The sequence below is a fragment of the Epinephelus moara genome, chromosome 5, assembly GCF_006386435.1.
Source record: "Epinephelus moara isolate mb chromosome 5, YSFRI_EMoa_1.0, whole genome shotgun sequence".
In the NCBI taxonomy this organism is placed as follows: domain Eukaryota; kingdom Metazoa; phylum Chordata; class Actinopteri; order Perciformes; family Serranidae; genus Epinephelus; species Epinephelus moara.
Window position 1 is genome coordinate 13768142 of NC_065510.1, and position 18684 is coordinate 13786825.

The 18684-nt window shown below is 41.7% G+C and overlaps 1 protein-coding gene across 2 annotated transcripts; it reads left to right on the top strand.

Moving 5' to 3' along the window:
• Positions 1–6003: 6003 nt before the first annotated feature.
• On the top strand, positions 6004–17889 carry tmem132a (transmembrane protein 132A). Of its 2 annotated transcripts, none has more exons than XM_050045573.1 (14): positions 6004–6251; positions 8165–8283; positions 8863–9089; positions 9194–9406; positions 9747–9952; positions 11207–11347; positions 11479–11739; positions 11824–11976; positions 12497–12692; positions 12774–12917; positions 13195–13397; positions 15055–15274; positions 15358–15549; positions 15758–17889. In XM_050045573.1, the coding sequence occupies exons 2-14, from the start codon at positions 8172–8174 to the stop codon at positions 16703–16705; spliced, it is 3216 nt and encodes a 1071-aa protein (XP_049901530.1). In that variant the 5' UTR covers positions 6004–6251; positions 8165–8171; the 3' UTR covers positions 16706–17889. The 2 variants fall into 2 exon arrangements, with proteins under 2 accessions (XP_049901530.1, XP_049901531.1); XM_050045574.1 differs by having other exon boundaries at positions 8192–8283.
• The last annotated feature ends 795 nt before the right edge of the window (positions 17890–18684 follow it).

Here is an 18684-nt window from a genome sequence, read left to right on the forward strand (position 1 = left end):
AGCTTGGCAAGTAGTTCCCCCTACTTTCAGTCTTTGTGCTAAGATAGTCTAAACTCATTTCAGACTTATCTCCGTACTGGACAACAAGAGATGAAACTGAGAAACTCACAAAGTTTACAAAGTGTTGAACTATTCCTTTAATTTTTCAAACTATTCATAAATTTTCTGCTATATTCATTCAGTGATACTGTGACATACATTTTGTTTCTTTTGTTGTCTGTTTGTGATTAATATTGTGAACTGTTTTGTTTTCAGTAAAATGATCCAAGTTGTGTTTGACCTGATTTGTTGTCTTTGAAGTAGGTGAATGGAAAATGTTGTAGATTTTGGAGAAGACAGAAAGACAGAGAGGAGGAGGAGGAAGGAGTGAGAGATGAAGGTGGTTACTAAGTGCAGAGATGTGGTTTCCTCTGCCGTTGACACCAACTTCCTGTTTGTGTTATTTCTGTCGTAACCTGTATATCTTTCCCCCTTCTCCCCCAGTCTCCTTCTTTCTTTCTCCTCCTTGTTGTCTTATCATGTTTCTTTCAATCCCTCATTATTCTTTTCAGTCGTCTCTTGTCTTCTCTCTTTTGTCTGCCTCTGTTCTTTTCTTCCTCCCACTTTCTCTTTCTGTCTCATGCGTGGTGAAGTCTGGGTTGAGGTTGATTGTTTATTCATCTGCTCGTCATCACACGTGTCAGCTATCACTGATTGGATTTTTACCAAACTTGGAAATGGAAAATAGAAAGTTCTTGTGTAAAAGAATGCAGTGGGGGTACCACCTCTAGTCCTGGCAATGCAGTTTTCCTAAATGTCAGAGTGTGAGTGAGAGATCATCACAGTCAGATCATGCTAAAACATTAATGGGGATGGTAGAGTGGTGTGTATGTGGAGAGCATTGGTGTAAAAGAAAAAGAAAAAGCAAAGGCAAGAGTCATGCAGTGCAATACACAATTTCCAAATTTTCACATACCATATTCTTTGATTGTTTGTCATTATTATTGTTGGTTGATAGCTAAGTAGTTTATTTGTGTTGATTTCTCACCCTAAATTAAATTAAATTAAATTAGATCAAATTAAATTATATTAAATTGAATTAAATTAGATCAAATTAAATTAAATTAAATTGAATTAAATTAATCAAATTAAATAAGTTTGAATTAAATCAAATTAAATTGTATTAAATTAGATCAAATTAAATTAAATTAAATTAAATCAAATTAAATTAATTCAGTCAAATCAAATTAAATCAAATCAAATCAAATCACGTGAAATTAAGTAAATTAAATTAAATTAAATTAAATTATATTTTTGGGTATTTGGGAAACTTGCCTAGGGCACTATATGTGCTAGTTCCAGCACTGCAAACCATGACCTGTATTTTCCAAGCACCTCAAAGAAGGAAATCACTCCAAACTGGCAAAAAGTGCAAGATGCAACTTTGGTCCAACTTTTAGACCTAGTGGTAAATGACTCTCATCTCTTGTGATATTTAGGTGAGCTTCAGCTCTTGTGCGGTTTATCCATTTAATAACCATTTTTTATTCATTCATTAATTTAAAATTACACACAGTGGAGCTGTATTTAGGACATATTGTTACGGTCTATTTTCCAATAGCACAGTACAGTAGAGAATTGTTGACACTTTGTCATGCCCCTCTGCGTATGATACCAACACCAAAGGCAGGCTTCAGCATCTCTATGAGACGCACTGTGATTACTATGTAACCCATTCATGGCAACACTTGACACACAGAGCAACTGACAAAGTATCAAGAGCAATAAAGGCAGGAGTGGAGACCGCCGTCAGTGTTGTTTAAACGTAACATTATGTAACTTACGTAGCTCACGTTACATAGTTATTTTAATACAAAATTATGTTTTTTCCTAAATCTAAGTAAGTAGTTTTGTTGCCCAAACTGATCCATGACTGTTTGAAAACTTTAACCACGTGTTACAATGTTTTTTAACTTAGGAGACAGCTGTGCATCATGTACAGATATTAAAGGGTGCATCTTTGATCTATGTATGTCATGTTGAACTATGTTTCACCTGCCTGGTTTAAGCCCCTCCCCCTAACTTCACCACTGCCTGATTCATCAATCTACCCAAAAACGGGCCTATTTCTACTGTAATTCTGTGTGTGTGTGTGTGTGTGTCCATCTGTGTATGAGTGGGTGTATTTTGCCTCGTCCTCCGCTGGTCAGGTCACGGTATGAGATGATAATCTGGCCTCATTGCAAATGTCCCATCCAGAGAAACAATGACAGATGACTGCAGATTACAGCTGCAGATTATCCAGCAGGGGATTGATGCGGGGGGACAGAAATGGAGAGAGAGGGGGAGCAGAAAGAGAGAAATGGAAGAGCATGTGACATATACAGACCGATGAAGACATGTCAAGTTATTGAGGAAAGATGAAGGAAAAAAATAGAGGAAGGAGCCCTTTGTGCAGGATGGAGACTGATTGAAGAGGACATCTTGTTACATTTCTGCGGTCTCCTACTACCTAAAAGCGATTTAACACTACCCCTATGATGCTGATAACATGCATGTATGAATGATGAATACAATAATCCATTTCATGTCCTCAGATTATCAAATGGTGTTTCAAAGTTTGATTGACAGGTCATCTCCAGGCTGCACTGCACAAATACACCACAGCAACTTAGAAGATAGAAGCCGAAAATATCCGAAATTAAATGCGTGATAAGCTATGAGCCATCTGGCCTAGTAAATCCAAACATAAACATAAAAATAATTCAACACCAGGATCCCTAAATGACAGTCCAGCGAGGGACAGAAATCACCACTCCTGTAATGTATCTCGGCAGCCTGTTCTTAGCTGTTAGTTGTGGATACAAATAATAAGGAACGTTACTATCGCATTAAACACTGACAACCAGTTTAATAGTCAATGTTTTATTCAGCAGGTTACTGAGCAAATTAAATGATAACGTAAATCAGGCCTACATGAAAGTATAATATAAGCTCAGTTTAAACTGAGGAAAGGTCAAGAAACAACTACATAAGAGATAAAGAAGCCGCTTCATCACTTTTAGAGAAACCTGTAAATAATGAAGCAGCTTTGTGACAGTAAATGACAACACAAAAAGTCAGGAGATGTCACAGTATACAGTCTCACGTAAATAATGCTTTCTATAATATGTGAGATGTACTTGAGTTGGAAAACGTATGTTTCATATTACAAAATGGCCTGATGCCCCACAGCGTCTTTTTCACACCTGAATGTCCGAGCCAAGGTTTGTATTTTTGTTACACTGTATAATTCGATGCCATTAGTTTTGATTTCACATTGCAATTGTGACATGTCTATGCCCTATCGTCATCACCTACGTGACTTAGGTCTCACTAAACTTGACACTGATCGGTTTGCAGGTGGGCTCTTGTCCTCATCTCGTCCTCTAATCCTCCTTCGCATCTTCTCTCTCATCCTCCCAGAAAAAACTTCCACTTCCACTTTCCAACTGACTCCTAATAAAGTTTCCTTCTCTCCCCAAGTGCTACACTCATTTTAGTTTGTTGCGTTGTTCATGGACAAACTTACACGGTACATTTACCACCACACCACAAATTTACTGCTAATTTCTCTTCTGCTGCGTTCACCAACACCTGTCTGCTCTCAGCACAGTCACCGTCATTCTCTCCATCGCTAAATCACACACACACTACGCACTGAGGTGCGTAGTACTACTCTTTTCACATGCCAATAGCCTGGCAAAAAACCTGTAAATCATCCAAAAGTTCAACCATTAATAAAAGGTTTTCACACCAGAAACGACCAGATCATGGTTCACTTTGATCTTTGACAACATCCTCTTTTCAGGACATGATTTGGTTGTTTGGTCCTGACCGTGGTCTGCGGGAGATTTACACCTGTAATTTTCGGGTCGTAGCAAACTAAAAAGCCCAAAACTCCAGACCAAATGAGGTAGGTGTGAAAGGGCCCTGAGCAGTATAATGTTGTAGTCCTGTGTTAGGTCTGGAGCTGAAATGGTACCCTGGAAAATGAGACAATTTCTGGTAAACACTTAAACAATGAAATCTGGATCTACAAGAAAAGGAAAAAAACATCTGAAAATACATGCAAAATAATTTGTGTTTATAGAACACATCTGGAGTCTGAACCAGATTAATGAGGCTAATTTAGGACTAAAAACACTCCTACCTCAAAGATATTGAGAGTTATTGATGAAGCTTCGCACTCTTTCAGCAGGAGAATAACTTCTCACACATATCAAATATTGAAGGCCCTCTATTATCTGAAATAAAAAATATAATTAGACTCCATATTGAATTTTATCTGTAGTAATTAAATTGAGATACACACTCTCATCCCAACTCAAATACGGACACTTGGCCAGTGGCCCGTCACATCAGAATATGACACGCTAGGTTTTCCTTCTGTGTCAGTTTTGGATCTTCAGGGATGGCATGTCAATTTACACTCATTGCATACATGTTCTTTTTTTAAATTCTGTTTTCAGAGTAAATGTACAGTTTCTGTTAATTAAATGTGTACAGTCTTTTTCAAAATAAACTTAAAATGTAGGAAAAAGTTCCTTTTTAGTTATTAAAAAAAGTACGGGGTTAGGTTTAGAAAAAGCTTTATGGTTTGGCTTATAATAAGTACACTTGTTACTACTGTATTGTAACATTGCATCACATGTCATGTGACATACGTCATTAGCATTGTATGCAACACATACTAGCACACTTCATTGTTATTAAAACAACTTGATTGAGTTTTGGCTTTACACAAAACACGTACTGTGGGCACCTAGGTGAAAGTCCGGTGTTTGTTTGATCCATCCCCCTCCCCCCTCGCTATTTATACTTCTGTAGTTGCCCAGACCATCAACAAATGGCACAAATGGCAACCAGAGGGAGTTGCTGTTTGTGACAGAATCATCACAGCTACATTTTCTCCATTACAATAAGGTATAACTCTGTTCGGACACTGGGTTCTGCAGAGACAGCATGCGTTCTCCTCTGCATCTCAGCCTTTAATAAGATTATTGTCTTATATGCAGATGATGTGTTAGTATATCTGTCAGAACTTAGAAATTGAATCCCAAAACTGATGGACTGCTTGGCCAGTAGCACGTGTCAGAATGAACATGCAGCCTAGTGGTTTTTGTGCCTAAACCTAACCTAACCTGGTGATTGAGTTGGTTATGCGCTGTTGCAATGCTTTAATTTTTCCATTACTATTAATTCAATCTCAGGTAATGTAAAACCAGTGCTGGATGAACAAGGACTGGTTTGAAAATATGGAGTTCAGTGTAAGTAGGTGGAGGTCTGTTTAATGAAATTTTGATGCTGTTTTTCATTTTTTCCTCTCTCCTCTGTTAAGCTCCTCTCTGTATCAGATCCATTGTCCACTAAGCCCCTTCTGCTGCTCTATTACCACTCTCACAACACATACACCACACACACACACACACACACATATATATATATATATATGAACAGAGACGGTTGGGTTGATAGAGGGAGGACAGAAAAAGAGTTAAGGTGTTGAGGTCTGATCTATGGTTCTCTTTTTAGGTCATTAACAGTATGCACAGGAAGGAGAAGAGCTGCATGTTAATGTCTGACCATTTGTCCTTTCTATTTTTGGCAGTAGATATAAAGTACAACAGAAGACTAGTGTATATCTGCTGTTAGAAGCTGAGCTGGAGCATCATCTGACCATGAAATGATTGGCAGTTGGCGGTTATCAAGCCAGATGTCCTGTTGGAGTGGTTTGGATTGTCAGAGGTTCAAGGTCTAGTCCTTGCTCTTGAATATCCAGGGACAGGGAGGAGGGATAACAGAGAAAGTAACTAAGAGGGGAGGGGCAAGGATGGGAAGCGAGAACGCAAGAATCAAAACCTATAAGAACAAAAACGTGAGATCATAAAGAAGGGGAGGGGAGGGGACATAACAGTGAGAGAGGGGGAGGATTATTTACCGTTTTAAAGGAATAAATAATCTGTATTGTATGAATCTGGCACAGAGAGGGAGGGCAGAGAAAGAGACAGAGTGAGAGAGAGGGTTTATGCAGGAGCAGCAGCAGCAGCAGACCAGCAAAGAAGAGCGGGAGAGAAAATTATTTTTTGGAATTGTTTGTTTTTGTTGTGAAGTATTTTTTAAATTCCTGTTGGAAGCAGAGATGCGGCTCTGAGCGAGGACAGAGGGAGCTGCCTGCTTAGGAAATGCCTCAAGAAAAAGATGTAATCTGGAGCTGAAATAGACAGATACAGGTGGGTGAAAGGACAGGCGTGTGTGTGTGTGTGTGTGTGTGTTCTTGTACTTAATACATAGTGAGGACCGTGCATTTTAACCCACAGAGAGAGGACATTTTTGAGGACACTTTGGCTGGTTGAGGCCGGTTCAGGTTTTCATTAGGGTAAGGATAAGGGGAGTTGGAGGCATTTAGTTATGATGGTTAAGGTTAGGGTAAGGGCCTAGGGAATGCATGATGTCAATGAGAGTTCTCACAAATATAGAAGTACAAGATACAACATAGTGTGTGTGTGTGTGTGTGTGTGTGTGTGTGTGTGTGTGTGTGTGTGTGTGTGTGTGTGTGGATGTTAACTGTATTGTATCATCTGACCTGTTCACAGTGATTGTTGTCTCCTGGGAACATGTACATAACACGCACATTTTATATATTTAGCTGTATGTTCTACTGTCTGGTCTTTGATCTTGTGCAGAACATACAGTGTCTGGATTTAACCTAGTTCCACCCAGCTGAGGTGTATGAGTGTGTGACTGTGTGACACTGACTTGTAAATATTGTCTGCCAGTTTAGTGTCCCTGTCTAATATGTTACTTGAGGAGGCTCTGATTGGCACTAAGTGTTTGCACCCATGTCACAGTTTGGTCAGTATAACCCAGATGCACGACCAATATTGAGGTACAGGGATGTAAACAACAGAATAGGTGCACGCTGAGTGGTCAATCTCAGCCAATTTTAGGATGTCTAAACCACAGAGAATGTCAGAAAAACATGTGGAAGCTGCTAAAACTTACAGAGAAGGACTTTGACAGCGGGAAAGGGTGCAATATTTTGAAAAGCTACACTTAATATGTCCCTACAAGCTGGCTTTTTTATCTTGGAGTGATGACCCAACAATTCTGCCTTTTATTTCAATATAGCACACTTTTGAAGCTACATTTTAAGAACATTTTACAGAAACTATAGAAATCTTGTACTATTGTAGTAGGCTATGGAATGACATCAGAATCCGATATTCAGCCAAGAATGCAAGAAACAACAGCTTAATATCAATATGCTTGCCTTACATCATTAATTTAATTAAGAGTTGCTGTTATTAATAATTCATCTACCTGATAAGAGACACACATAACAAACTTGAATGTTGCCAAGATTCATGAAGAGTCAGAAATCCGGGTCAGTTTGGCCAACTCCAACCGCCTCTTTTCCTCAGACACTCTTCTCGTTGATTTGCCATAGCTTTTGGCAATCTGTAGTACTCCAAGTGCATTTCCCCATCTGGAAGATTAGCACAGCCAAGAACATGGCAATAAATTAGCAACAATAATCAAAAACAATTGCGAGTTTGGTTCAGTTGATTTGATTACGTTCAGTATCTTCAAAATGCCTGACTTCCAGGTTGATGACGTAGTGTGAATTCGCTGGATTGTCTTTCACTGTGGGTGTGGGGTAATAAGCAGAGGTAATATGAACCTTTCTGGGACCCAATGAAAATTTTCACTATATTTTGAGCCTCTTTGTTTTTAGCACTAACATAGAGAGCAAAACATGCACCTTGGATCTGCTCTTTGTAGGGCCTACCAATCAGTAAGACAAGTAGAACTGTAGGACTGGGGGACAAGGCCTCTGATTGAAATGTTGTTTGCACCCACATGTTGAAAATCTGTCCTAGTTAGTTTTTATTTGTTTGGCCCTTATCTCAGGCCTCTGCATCCATGACACTGTGACTGTGAATCCAACCATAACTGAGCTAGGTACCTTTACTGTAGTATGTGGGCATCATCCATCATTGTATTGTTAACATGCTAAAACATCCTAAGCAAGTTAGCATGGCTAATTAGAAGCTTGTCAAAACTTAATCAGTGGTGGAATTGAATTAGTGCTACTGGACAGAAATATTGAATACAAAATAGTTTCCATCAATTTCATTCACAGCGGTCACATGACACTGTGTTACATCAGGTCTGTAGTGATGGCAGACGTCAGCTGGGCCGGTGTGCGCTGGGACAGAAGAGGAGCTAGCGTTCTGCTGCTCTTTTGGATTTTCACAGTAGGTGAGTCTTTAACATGTTAATTGTTTTTTGTTTTGTTTTGTTTTTTTTGTCTGTGGTAATTTAGAGAGTCATAGGGTGGAGGTCAGAGGTCAACATTTCTAATCAATCTCTGGGAAATCTTTCTTGTTCATTCCAATTTTGATGCTGTTCACTTGTTATTGTTGTTGTTTGTATCCTGCTCTTTTCAGCCATAAATTCTGTCACACAATTGTCCTATTTGCACCATTTTTCTTAAAAGATCACCTCCAGATTTTACATTCTCAGTTGCCCAAACCTGTTCACTTCCATTCTCCACTTGTCTACCAGTTGCCATCGGACTTATTCTCCTGTCTCAGTCTCCTCATTCCCGCAGCTAAAACTACTTTTTATGGTATCAGATCGGTTCATAGACTAACATACACGTTGATACCCGATCCAGCATTTCAGACAGTATTGAAGGCATTTCTGATACTGGTATTGGTTTCAAGACAACTCTACTAAATGGTCTTTGGGCCAAAATTTTTCTTGACTTTCTAACGCTTTAATCTCTCACACTTTGATTCTCATTTCCTCACAATCCTTAATTTATTATTCCCTCAGTCCCTCCATCCCTCCTGCAGCCCCCTCTCCCCCTCTCCCTGCCGGTCCACATGTCGGTTGTTCCTCCATCCTGGCAGTTCCTCCCACTCTCTCAGGCAGAGCTGGGGCCTCTTTTCTCCAACTCCAGCCCCTTCTCCTTCTCCCAGAGCCTGTTCATGGTGCCCCAGCCTGGCCGGACCCTGAGACCAGGCCTCCAGGCTTCATTTGGCCCTTACTCAGTCACACAGGTAAGAGAAAAAGGAAAGGACAGAGATCTGTGGGTGCCAATGTATGATCATTTTACATGAACTGCTAAAGCTAACTATTTACACATCTCCTTGTTTTTCCACAGCTCATATCAGAGCCTGTCCTCCCTTTCTCTCCCCTTCTGTCCGCCTCCCTCCTCTCAGAGCATGTGGAGACAGAGAGGGATAAGGACGGGCAGAAGAGATTCAGGGTGAGGATACTGTTCCACAAGAGGGGCAACACCAACAATCGAGGGACCTGTATCACCCTGCATGCCTTCAAGGAGACAGAGGAACACAAGGCCTCCTGTATCACACAGGTGAAGTCCAGATTCTGAAGCCTGGTCTCACTCCCAGGGCTGTGTCCCTGGTGTCATTACAGTGACGAATGTGTTAGCGTCTGTGGCTTTTCACAAACTCCAATATAAACCCATTTGCATCATTATTAGATGCTACTACTGGCAAAGTATAAGGAGCAAGCAAGTCTGCTTAGGGTGGGCAGGAGAGGTGGTGGATAGGTCCAGCAAGTGCAGGAGAACGACATTCAAGACCAACAAACAACATCAGTTGCAGTGTTTATGCCAAAACACGATAAGTAGGGGCAAGATCACATTGATCTTAACTCAGTGTTTTCTCTCTGTCCTTCTCACTTCTTCCCAGCCTCCACTAGGGCTGTGTGTGGTAACTCTGACACTGCCCAATCACTGGTTTGAGGATCAACACACCAACCAGTCACATCAAGATCTGGACAACTGGCACAGTAACATTCACCCTCGTCGTCGGGTGCAGAAGCGGGAACGACAGCGGAGGGGATATCCCCATGGCAACCTTGTCAACCGCCACCATACGACTTCTCCGTCATTAAGGTAAAGTCAAAAGATTTAACGTTTATTCATTTATTAGTCCACTCATTCATTTCAGTCAGTCAACTCAATGGATTATTATATGACAGTAGAAAATGTACAGAATTAATATTTGGTGTTTTGGCTCTGACCTCAACACTCCCTACAAGGAAGTGACGCTGGGTGAAGGAGTGGTTTTCCATATGCTGTATGAATATTAGCAGCAGTAACAGCATGTGATTTCATCAGTGGCAGCATAGCTTCAAGGTGAACAATGTGGCAGCAGGCATACAGTAAGAGAGTGACAGGGCACTAATTGCATAAAGAGGTATTTCACTGCTGGTCTTTTCATGAATATGGGCTCTCTGTGCAAACACTTTTGAAATTGGTGCTATATAATAAAAAAAAACCTGGAAAAGGTAGAAGAGGTAGAAAACCTAAAACTACCAGAACGCACTGCACAGCTCCGAACCAATAAACACTCCAGCTGGTGACGTAATGTGAGCTTGTATGGTTGCCAGCTGGTAAAAAAACAATCTCATATTACAGATGAAATATAGATTAAAATATGTTTCTAAAAATATTTAAAACAAGAAATAGGCAATGCAGTGATAGAATCTTAGTTCATATTTGACCGGCACTGCTTAATTTAACTGTTTGATCTGAGTATTTTCAGCCTCCACTTCCACAATACAGGAAACAGTATAGTGCTTATTTCCCGTTCACAGACTCTCACATTACAGCTAAACAGGACACTACGATATGATTCTGAAAACATTTTAGGTGAGAAATAGACAATACAGCACCAGAATTTTGGTTTTTAGTTGATCAGCACTGATTAGTTTGAGAGAGATCATCCTCAATACACTTTGTGTCCATGCTGGCAGGTGAACAGAAATGAGGAAGTAAGAACAGAAATCTTTAGTTTGAGCAACAGCCCAAGAGCCTCCTAATGCACAGGTGGCCTTTATTAGGTTGAAACAAGCAATTTGCAACAAGTTTGTGCAGTCAAGAGAGTTTGCTGATTCCAACTTGGAACAATCATGTGCGTAAACCTCACAGTAAAAAGTTAGAGTTTGAAATAAGGACATGAAAGTGTTGCATGAAGTCTGTAATGTTTAGGCAGGAGGAAGAGGTCTGATTATAACAGGAAAACTGAGCATGGACAGGTGTGTTTGAAGCAGTTCTCTTGGATTCCTTTTTCCTCTATGAGTTGTGGATGATCATGATCATTTAATCAGTTGCCTATGTGAAAGATTAATTTATGCCTTCATTCAGATACCATCCAGGTGTTGATGGTGACACCCAGGGGTACATCCCATGGGCCCTCAGATACCGACGGATTCCCATGAGAAACCAAATACAGCTTTACTACTCCTCCTCCGACACAGTGGCCGACCTAATGCTGACACCACCACGGTATGTCACAGAGAATATGGGAACATGTAGAGAGACTCTTTTTAGTTTTCAGTTATTTCATTGCTGCCCAGCAATTAATTTCTGCCTGTCATTCTCCTACATCTGCTGATCTCCTCGTACCATCCACCAAGATGTGTGGAGGACAGAGCGGCTCAGTCCCAGAGGCAGCTCATCCATATCAAAGCAGTGGCACTGAAGGAGGAGCAGGATGAGAGAGAGCACAGCAGGACCAAAGAAGAAGAAACCTGTTTGAACGGGCAGGGGGAGGAGGAGCTTAGCCTGGACCCCCATGTCATGATTCGCTATTACAGAGGTCCGGTCCTCATAGGACAGCCAATCAAAGTGTCGGTGAATCTGAGAGCCAACTTCAGTGCTGAGTTTGTCGTTATAAGGTAAACACAAAATGATTCATTCTGTGTCACTAAATGCCAACACACTCTTGTAGTTTCACATTGAGAATCTGTCTGTTCCTTCAGGCTGAAGGTGAAGAAGGGCTTAGTGTCAATGGTGGCCCAAAGAACTCTGACCTCTGACTTGTGGTCAGTGACCCTGGAGAAAAGCCAAGGCGCCAAACATGACGTGGTGTCCATCATCTGCCACAAGCACAGCACACCCAAGCACGCATACAAGTAGGTCATGAGTTTGACTCCACCTCAGTTCAGTGTGTCGGCAAACCATTACACTCAAAAAATGCAGACAGGCAAAGGGGCATAGTATCTTTAGCCAATCCTGTGATAACTGAAAACAACACCTGTAACCATAGTGACAGCACTTACACATTAAAACAGAGAAAAAAGCAAGAGCAAGCAAAATTATTTTAGCACATTTTACCTCTCAGGTAACCAAAGGTTTAAACAGATACCAGATACCATTTCCAACACTTCTGACATTTGATGTGGGGGGCAGCCAATTACTTTAAAGGTGGGATAGGCAGTTTCATTTTGGCGTCAATGGGCAAAAATCCCATAATAAACATTTAGCATATTGTAATTCAAGTGGTCTGAGAGAAAACTAGACTTCTGCACCTCCTCTTGGCTCATGACTTTAACAGTTCTGGTTTGGATTTAAAGAACTTATATACTGATGTATTAAAGTTAATACCTGAATACACTGGCTGCTGCTCAGTCTCGCATATCTGTCGCCCTGTAGTCCCACTTCACTCCAGCAGGTGGTGTGTCTGTCAGTCGACGGCCTGAGGCAGAGCTTCGGTGTTGCCATGACTGTCTCTGCCAGCTGGTGGGTGGAGTTCTCCGGGCGAAGTAACCACCTATCACCACATGGGGCAGCAGCGAGCATCTTCTCATTTGCCGATCGACAGATCTTTGGCATCGCTCCCATCACAGAGGTACTTCATCCATTCGAGATCATTAAAGATCAATCCAATCAATCTGTTTAAACTTTTTTTTTTTTTATCCTCTATCCTCAGAGTAACACCATCATCAACACAGCCATACTGACCAACCAGCCGGTGTCACTTCCTGTCATTGTGCTGGCCATAAACCAAGATGGGAAGGTGTCAGACGTCACCTCTGCAGTCACGTGTCACTCAACCAACGAGAACACTGTCAAGGTGAGACAAAAGACCAGCCTGAAATAAACAAAAAACATATATGCTTGTTAATTATGTTGCCCAGCTTCAGAAGGATAACATCATTTTTGTCCACACGGTTTTAGCAACAAAAAAAAATCTTTTCTGCTAAGCTGCTAAGTGGATCTTGAAGACTGAAAGTTTTTCTCAGATGCCTTTTTACAAGGTCAAGAATGGACTAGCGTTCAACATCAGCTCAGCTTAACACAGATTGGAATCTTCTCCACGTGTCTTCTGTCTGTCTCCATCGTGACCACAGGTGTCCAGCGACTGCTCAACCCTCTTTGTGGACGGCAGTGAGTCAGGGCTGGGTGATACCTGTGCAGTGGTGGAGTTTCAACTAGGTGCGCTCTATGGCTCTGTGTGTGTGGAAGTGTGGGCTCCTTCAGTGCCCCTGCGAGTGTCTTTGGCAGACCCCATTCTCAACGTCATTGATGGCTGGAACCACTTCACAAAGAAAGGGTAGGACACAGCCCCAGTGTCTCTTCAGTGTGGTTTATTTAGCTTCTTTATGAGCTTTTCTCTATGTGCATCACTGGACACAAAACAGCGGAAAGTCCTCTTTGTTTCACAGTGTTCACCCTACACGTCAATGTCAAGCATTCTTTGGCCAAAAAAAGAAAAAGATATGCAACAGAATAATCACTTGTTTTTATAACTTTTCATCAAAGAGCGTCCAAATGAACAAATTAATATAAAGGAACAACCATGACATTGAACTTTGTTGACTGCAGTGTTAACTAAATTCTGAATGCTCCGTGTGGGATATGTCTGTATTATTAGGGTTCAAGAATGCTCTTTTGACAAGTGTAATTGGCATTTGGAAAGTGCGTATCAACTGGGATTTTTATCGTTTGTGACACACAGTCTCTTGTCTGTTTTCGATCAGCTCTGTGCGTTGTCATGGATGCGTTGTACACAAACCAACTAGCCAACACTTTGCAAGGGTGGGGTAGAGATACATGCCGAAAAGAAAAGCCCACATTTCTTAGAGAAACATACCCACTTGTGATACGTGCAAATATCACAACACCAACCTTTCAAAAAGGTGGTTGAAGGAATAAAAGAAGGAGGCTGTGTTCACACAGCCGAACAAGTCTGCCACTGGTAGAAATCTTTGAAAAAATCTGATTTGATCCAAAAAAGCAAAATGACAAGTGACTTCAGCGGTTCCCCTTTTCATATATTGACATGATAAACAACATGCTAAATCACGTTAATCGGAGTATGCACAGCTGCATGTAAATGGGAATATTGATGGAATATTTATTTTTATCAATCATGTAAACATCTTCGGAGGAATGATGCCTTTTTTCGGAATAGGAGCAAAAACTGCAATATTCTGCGCATGTAAACATAGTGTGAGGAATTTATGATGTCATACCAAAATCTCTTGTGGTTCTTGTTATCCCTACAGTGATTTTTCATTTCTTAGAGAAGAAAGACCACAAATACAGTCAGCTGGCCGTCATGTAAATAGACTAGATAATCTACAAGTAGTCTACATACAGTAATGTGCAGATGTAACCTGGTCTAAAGAGGCCTTGGCTAAATATACTACAGTTAAAAAATATGGCATTTTAAGTCTGAAATGGCTCTTAAAGATGACCTGTAGAGATTTCTTATAAAAAAAAAACAAAAGCAACATTTACATTCAGTATTACCAAAACATATTGTTGTGTATCCTTGAGGTCTAAAAAAATTTGTTGAATGCATTTCCTTCCTCATAAATCATCGGTAAAGAAGATTTTTTTAAAGAAAGTATTTCATTCAATCTGTTGTTTACATCCATGTTTACAAGCTTATAGTCTTCTTCCTTGTCTTCACTGAGGCATTGCTGCATAACTTGGTGCATTACCATCCCTTATAGATCAGAGGTGTATAGTGTCACCCACATGCACATGCACAAGAGACAAAGTGGATAGTGCCACTAGAGGTCAGAAACTCCCCACGAAACCTTTCAGTCCTGTTGAAGCTGTGAGCTCCGAGATCTGAGGTTACTATTCATTACATAAGGGTTGGTAACACAAGCATGATCCTCTACATCTGTGTATTGTCTCACAGACACTCAGAAATATAATAAGAACCCCAGTTTCTAACGTGTGTCCTGTCTCTTCAGGTGTGTGCCAGTGTATCAGCGCTCATCAGTCCAGGTCCTGACTCAGTTCACTGCTCAGGACTCTCAGAGCAGAACCACGCACCTCCTGGGCTCATCTGATTGGTTTGTGGACGTTACAGAGCTGGTCCGTAACTGGCTGAGAGTAGAGGACCCTCGAGTGGCTTCCCTCGGCAACCACAACGACCTGATTGGTTTACGACCAGGAAAGACATCACTTCATGTGGGTGATAACTGTACATCAGTTCAGTTCTTCATTTACTGAGCATCATCATCATCATCACCTGTTGTCTCTCTCTCTCTCAGGTTGTCTCTGAGCAGTGGGATGGCGTGCTGGGCAGATGTGACGTCACTGTGACCTCTGAGCCTGTTACCCCCGGGGACCTTTCTGTGCAGGTGGTTAGCGGCCTCGGCATGTCACTCACAGCTAGCCCCACCCACCCTTCTATCGTCACGACAACAGTCACAGCATACAACATCCTGTACAACCATCACCAGGTGAGAGAGACGCACTTAATGATGTGGGAACACAAATTCAACATTGTAAAGGCACCTTAAGTTCTTAAATAAAGCAGGTATTCAAATAAAAGTATTGTGTTGTGGCCATTAATTAAGAATTTACCGTCGGCTGATGGTTGAAAATAACTGGTTTATTTCTTTATTTAAAGTAAAGTAACAAAGTAATAACCCTGTTGTGTTCCTCCAGGAGGCTTCCATCAGCGTCTGGCTCCAGTTCAGTGACGATACTGCCTCCCTCCTCTCCTCCTTCAACGACCTTCCCTTTTTCCTGCGTCTCTCCTCATTGGCTGAGTCTGTGATTGTGGTGGCGCCCGGCCCCAGCCAACGCATCTTTGCTCAGGGCGATGGTGGCGGGCCTTTACTGCGTGCAGAACTTTTGGTTTCAACCTGCGCTGACCAGCCAGTCACCTCCAACTCTATCAGTGAAGGCGACAGAGATTGGACGGAAACTGGAGAAGAAGGAGGAGCAGGCGGGACCAGAAGGCTGGCGAAAGGATCCGGTTGGATAAGAGTTAACCTCGACCTGGGCTACCTGCAGCCAGAAGGGGACGAGGATGAGGAGGGCGGGAAGTTTGAGTTTGACTTTTCAGACACACTGGTTGAGTCAGATAGTGACGTCTATGCATCGAACTTTGATGAGGAGGAGAATGAGAATGTAAGCAGTGACTACTATGACAAAATAAATGGGAAGAGAAACTGGAACGAGGTGGGCAACGGAGGGATGGTGAGTCAGAACAATCTGGAAAGAGCCGTGCTGATGCCAAGTCAAGAGGAGGGCACTGTGTACTTCTCCCCGAGCCAGGAGATAGAAGGAGAGAGGATGGAGGAGGATGTGGAAGGGCAGGGAGCTCGAGAGCTGGAGGTAGGTGTGGGTGCTATCCTCTCACTGCTTTGTCTCTCTGCTATCCTCTTCCTGGCGAACTGTCTGCCCTGCGCCCTGCGAGACAGAAGGAGGACAAAGATGGAGGAGGAGGAGATGGGAGGACTACAAGAAGGTGCGAAGGAAGAAGAGGTGGAGGAGAAGAAGAAAGAGGTAGAGGACAAGGACGCAGACCAGAGGAAGAAGGCAGAAGCTGAAGACAATATAAAGCAGCAGAATGAGGTGGACAATAAAGAAGTAGAGATCATTTGCTGATACATTCGCAGGCTGAACTCACAAGGACCATGAAGGGATTATTGTGACAACATGCCATCACCCTGTTTATCACAATATAACACTACCAGGTGAATAACAGCATCGCTGTCACAGACAGTTTACAGTGTGAACTCTGCTCAACCTTTATGTTACCCACAGTGGAGCCATGACTTTATTCAGGCTGTTGGGAAATGTTTTTGCATTTCTGCAAGTGATGCAACACTATTTGATGTGGCTGCTATGTGTTGCACTTTCATCTGTACATTTCATTTCATATCTTCAGAGCCAAGCTCAGGAAGCAGCAGATAATGTATGTGATCTGGATTCTGGGTTCCATCAGTTTGTCCTTTTCTGTCATGAGTTTATGTGACTGTGTTTCTTGGAGCTGCCATGGAGGAGGGATGCTTGTCTCAATGATAACAGCTTTTATTTTCAATTTCCTAAGTCTGCACATTTTACACACCTTTTTAAATCTCTGTGGCACAGACCAGGGGCCAAGTTCACCAGACATCTTAAAGGAATACTCTACCTGCAGGAAAGACCATTTGTATACCAGTTACTCAGGCTGTTCTTATGCACTGTTTGTAAATGTTCCTTTAAAAATGAATGCCCGCAAATTTGTACTTATCCTACAATATAATGATCCAGTAATTCATGTATATACCACGTATTTGGGAAGGTTGCAGTCACATGATAAATGAGCTGACAGAAGTAAAGAATAAAGAAGACAGCAGGCTTGTCATGAGGAAGATGGGGTGGTGGATGGGTCCTAAAATACAAGACTTTACCCCGGGGCTCTCCCCAGGACACCGATGTTCAGAACTGTGTGAACTTTGAGTCCGTTCAAGGTACATCGACACCATGTTTCTTTTCCTAAACCTAACCACAGAAACTTGCTCCCTCTGGAGGTAAAGTCATTTGTCGTTGATTTGTCATTATCAACCACTTTGCTTATTAACAGCAGGATCTCAACCCAGGCATAAATCAGACCATGTAAATGAGCCATATTCCTTAATTTATCTGTTCTCCACACATTCAAACATACATTTCACATTAAAACAGTGTTAAGTTTCATTTTATAACATTTCATGTGAGCAATATAAGTCATGTTTTAATGTGTTTCATGATATAACAAGATAAAAAGTATATCTTGTCATAACATGGAAAACATCTTGTCACAACAATAAACTTTCACACTATAATGTGATACGATTTTCTTTTTCTGGCATGGCAGCAAATTTGGTGTGGAGACATATATATCTTATCTCTTGCTGCTCCTCATTTTAAATATGGTTCTTTCTCTGCCGTAGTTCTTTCTTGCTGCAGTTATGTGTGCCCTCCACCTCCCCATCACCACCTAGTCTTTACGGATTCATCAGCCTCATTCGCCTCAGCAGTCAGCAGCCTCAGAGTCATCAGCCGCCACCACCACCAGTGTCTTGACTTCATGGGGGGATTTATGGTGTGTTCGTTTGTACTCGGAGGTCAGAAATTCCCAGTTCCCCATCGAAAGTTTAAACTCAAACACACCCTGAAATCGGATTTCCAACTCGGAAACTCGGAGCAACCGCATCAACCCCGACTTACGTATTCAAGATGGCTGCCGGTCACAGTGAGTAAACACTCTGCTAAAGTACTGTTTATAGCAATTTTATCTTATTTGTTTTACATTAGGTCAGCCTCATCTGCGGCGTTCATCAGTTGGAGTGCATGATGGGTTTGAAGCTGTCTATTTTCCGAAAGTGCAAGGGCAACAAAGGCTTTCTTGCGGGCGTCCATGTTTTTTGTCCACCATTGCCATCTAGAATGCAAAAACTGTTGTCAACTCGGAGGTGACGTCATTCCCACATCCGACTTTATCCTGCTGCCGCTCAGATCTTTACTTAATTCTTCTGTCTCTCTGGAATGAACTACGCTGGCTGATGCAAAAATGCAGTTGGCCCTATCAAGAGACCGTGTTTGGTTTGTCTGGGCTACTG